Genomic DNA, 3,814 nt, shown 5'->3' with positions numbered 1-3,814 from the left:
TGGTGTTTCTTATCGTTTTCTTTTTTGTAAGTTAAAATATGACTGCCTACAGAAGAAAGACCTACAGTCTGTTCTACACCTACATCTGTTGGCCGTAGGTGAAGTTCACCTTCACATACTGTTATCTGAGGTACTGTACTACTTCTGTAGTACAGTACCGTATCTTGCAGGACGACTACCGGTATTAATAAACATGTAAAGTCCTCCTCCTACTATTTTTTGGACTCTGTTCCTCATTGGCTGCTATTTTATCCAATAACGCATGAGATTATCTTCCCCTCGTCACAACTGCTCTCGCTACCATGGACGAGCGTCCGATGCTGCGCGGCATTTTCGCCTTCGAGGACGAAGAGACCCCAGAATGGCGGCGTGGGGTCATGTCCGAGACATCGGGCGGCGTTCCCAAATTTGCTACCAAGGCAGAGTGCGAGGACTTCATCCGCAAGCACTGCTGGCGAGGCTCGAACCCGGACTTCCCCAAGCTGCAGCACGTCTTCTCCATGCTTGTGGACTGGCATCAGATTGAAGAGATCCTCATGCCCAAAATCGAGGAGTACGACCTTAAGTACCCACTTGAGCCGACGCCCCCGGTCAGCGCCGACAATCGCTTCGCGCAGGGCGAGGGACTTCCCATCGCCCAAGACGTCGACTACCGTGTTAACATGCCCTTCCATCAACAGACCAACCGCGAATCGACATACAATACCCTGTATTACTTGTTCTTCAACATGCGCTGTGGTATCTTCGTGATGATCCGTCGACGCCGCGTCGTCATCTTCGCTCCTTTCGCTAACAAAAACTACGAGAACAACTGGGGAGAGAACGTGACGTTCGACAGCTCGGACGGCAGCATGTTCGCATATTACCGCGAGAAACAGCGATACTATCGACGCGAAAACATCATACCAGACGTGAACAAGTGGTGGGCCAATGGCAACATCATTTGCAACGAACACTGCAGATACCGCAACAAGGAGGACGAGACGCAGTACTGGGGAGATCAATTCCTGACGCAACTGCGAGACATGCTAGAAGACGCGTGCAAGCATCGCAACATTGCTGACTGCGAGTTCTTCATTAACAAACGCGACTACCCGCACTTAAAGGTTTGTAGCCACTTGATGTAAAGAGAGGAATCTGCGGACTAAAATCTGTCTTGTGACTTGAATTGACAGGAAAACCTGAGCGAGCCGTACGGATTTCTGTTTGACAAAGATGACCGTAACCCGGACGACGATATTCCCCTCACAAAGCACCTTTACGCGACGTATGCGCCTATTATGAGCTTCTACGTCTCCAAGCGCTTCGCGGATATCCCTTTTCCATGCTCGGAAGACTGGGAAGCAGCTACAGGTCTTGTGTTCCCGCAGTCGTTCAGACATACTCATTGCGATCGATGTCCGTGTCGTAATTCAGTACATTGTGAGAACGACTGGGAGTGTTTCTGCGACGTCGGCGCCAATGGCCGGAAGAGACACGGCATCGAAGGCGCACGTGACCTTTTTACTGCTAGCAACTTCAGGAAGTTCTACAAACCTTGGGAAGACAAGGTGAATACTGCTTTCTTTCGTGGTAGTGCAACGGGAGGTGGCACAACGATTGACACCAATCAACGTCTTCACTTGGCTCACCTCTCGAACACATGGAAGAAAGATACGATGATGAATGGTGAGGCTGAGAGGGATGGAGATCAAGAGCTGGTACCGCTTCTAAACGCTGAAGTTACCACGTGGAACCTCCGCGATAAGAAAATCGCCGGTAAGCCTATGACGTTCTTACGTCACGAGAAGTTCATCTTTGAAGGTGGACGCCAGCATTTCATTCCTATCTATGAGCAGTCCAAGTTCAAGTACATTCTGTACGTTGAAGGTCACTGCGCTGCCAACCGGTACGCCTTCTTGATGCGCTTGGGCAGTGTGATTCTCAAGGTCGAGTCGCGCTGTGTTGCCGACGAGATGTGGTACTACCCCATTCTCAAACCATTCGAAGATCACGTGCCGATCAAAGCGGATCTTTCAGACTTGGAGGAGAAAATTCGGTGGTGTCGTGAGAATGACGACAAATGTCAACAGATTGCAGCTCGAGCCAATGAATTGTACGAAAAGTTCGTGTCGAAAGAAGCAATTCATGACTACATGGAAGTGATCTGCAACCGAGTTGCTCAGCGCTTTCAGACGTCGCCGAAATGGTACACACGTCCTGAGGATGCTGATTCGATGAAGAAGCCCGAATTTAGCCGTTGTCGCGGAACGTGTGTTGGTGGAGCGAGCGCGCGTTATTGCAAGCGTTGTCTTGAGATGAAGGAGGAAGATGAAGCGCGGGCGAAACGTGAACGCGAGCGAGAAGGGTCGCGGAATGACAGTCGTGGTGGCTACTCCTACAACAAATATGGTCGAGACCGTGATGGTGATCGCAACCGAGATCGCTATAGCCGAACTGACAGTCAAAGCGGTGACCATGACCGTCGAGACCGTGGCTATGGAGGCGGTTCGGATAGAGATAGGCACAGCCGCGACGACAGATCGCGTGAAAGGAGCCCGAAGCGTCCTCGACTTCAACAATGCCGTAAATGCCGTCGTGCAAAGTCCGCTTGTCAATGTAGCTTCCGAGGCCGTTAGACGAGCAGCTACAAGAACGCTGAAGCATTTCAATGAGACCTGTGGTCAATTACAGCGAAGCATTTGCTATCCAACTCGACGTTAGCTCATTCAGAGCATACTTAAGTACTTCGAAGTATTGCTAATGCCGATGACTTCAAAACTTGTTGCAGCTAGTGCCTCCTTGTTGATTGTCTTTGTGGTCGGCAGCGCTTTGGTTTTGTCATTCATTCACAAAGATATGCATACACTGCTCACTTGTATCCTTACCGCACTTCGAAGGCCCCGTTCGGTTAGGATCTTGATGACGCACCAGCATACTTCATTGATACGCGCATGCTTTCGATATGATAGATTTCTTACTGCTGGCGTACAGATCGAGAACTCGTCTTCCATTCCGGCACTAATAGGGGGTTTCAAAGCTGTCATTAATTAGGATTTTTTTTGGCGGAGATGAGCCTCATTTTTGTCGAAAAATGCGCCTCCCGAGACGCATTTTTCCAGCTGATATTTTGAGTTCTCATTTTTAGGGGTACGCCGCTAAATATATAACCTGGTTACTTTCGAATCTGGTGGCTGGGAAGCGAAGGGTACAGCATGGCACGCCAAAAGGGCCAGAAGGGTGGCTACACCACCTTACTGCAGAGACAGTTTATGGTGGAATGGCTGAAAAAACCCGGCTAATTTCAATGTGATTGTGGGCAAGGCAAATGACGACCACTCTGCTGGCTTTGGAGGGGCGCGCACAAAGATTTGAGGCTTCGGTCAAATGGCAGAGTACGTGTTTACATCTTGCTTGAAGACTTTTTGCGGATGCAGGTTCGCCGATACCGGCTAAGTATACCGAACGAAGGGATGCTTATACATGCCAAAGCCGCTGGACATCTTACTTTAAGGTGTTCAGGAAAATCGGGGAAAGGTTAGACTCCCAGACGGGATTTGGCCTTACTGAATCGAAGCTCGAAGCAGGGCTGGCGCTCGAAGAAGCTGTTGAAAGTCTGCCCCTATCGTGACGAAGATTTCGACATCTCCAACTTGCCGTCTACACTAGTGCACAAACAACAGTATAACGTGCAGCAATTCTCACCCGCAGCAATATCACGTGCAGCAACCCCTTCACGTTCAGACTTTTTTTTACCACGAAGCGACTCCTTCACGCGCGGCAACTCCTTCACGCTCTCACTCGCGGCGGCTCCTTCATGCGCGGCAACTCCTTC

The 3,814-nt window shown here is 50.0% G+C and overlaps 1 protein-coding gene across 1 annotated transcript; it reads left to right on the top strand.

Moving 5' to 3' along the window:
* Nucleotides 1-302: 302 nt before the first annotated feature.
* PITG_03650 (uncharacterized protein) lies at nucleotides 303-2,760 on the top strand (the record flags this gene model as incomplete). Its single annotated transcript, XM_002906661.1, has 2 exons — nucleotides 303-1,106; nucleotides 1,176-2,760. 2 exons carry the CDS (start codon nucleotides 303-305, stop codon nucleotides 2,616-2,618), a joined length of 2,247 nt encoding a protein of 748 aa, XP_002906707.1.
* Between the last annotated feature and the right edge of the window lie 1,054 nt (nucleotides 2,761-3,814).

The sequence above is a fragment of the Phytophthora infestans genome, genomic scaffold (assembly GCF_000142945.1).
Source record: "Phytophthora infestans T30-4 supercont1.4 genomic scaffold, whole genome shotgun sequence".
In the NCBI taxonomy this organism is placed as follows: domain Eukaryota; phylum Oomycota; class Peronosporomycetes; order Peronosporales; family Peronosporaceae; genus Phytophthora; species Phytophthora infestans.
Note: the sequence above shows the minus strand (reverse complement) of the source record. Positions and strands in the feature narration are given on the sequence as shown.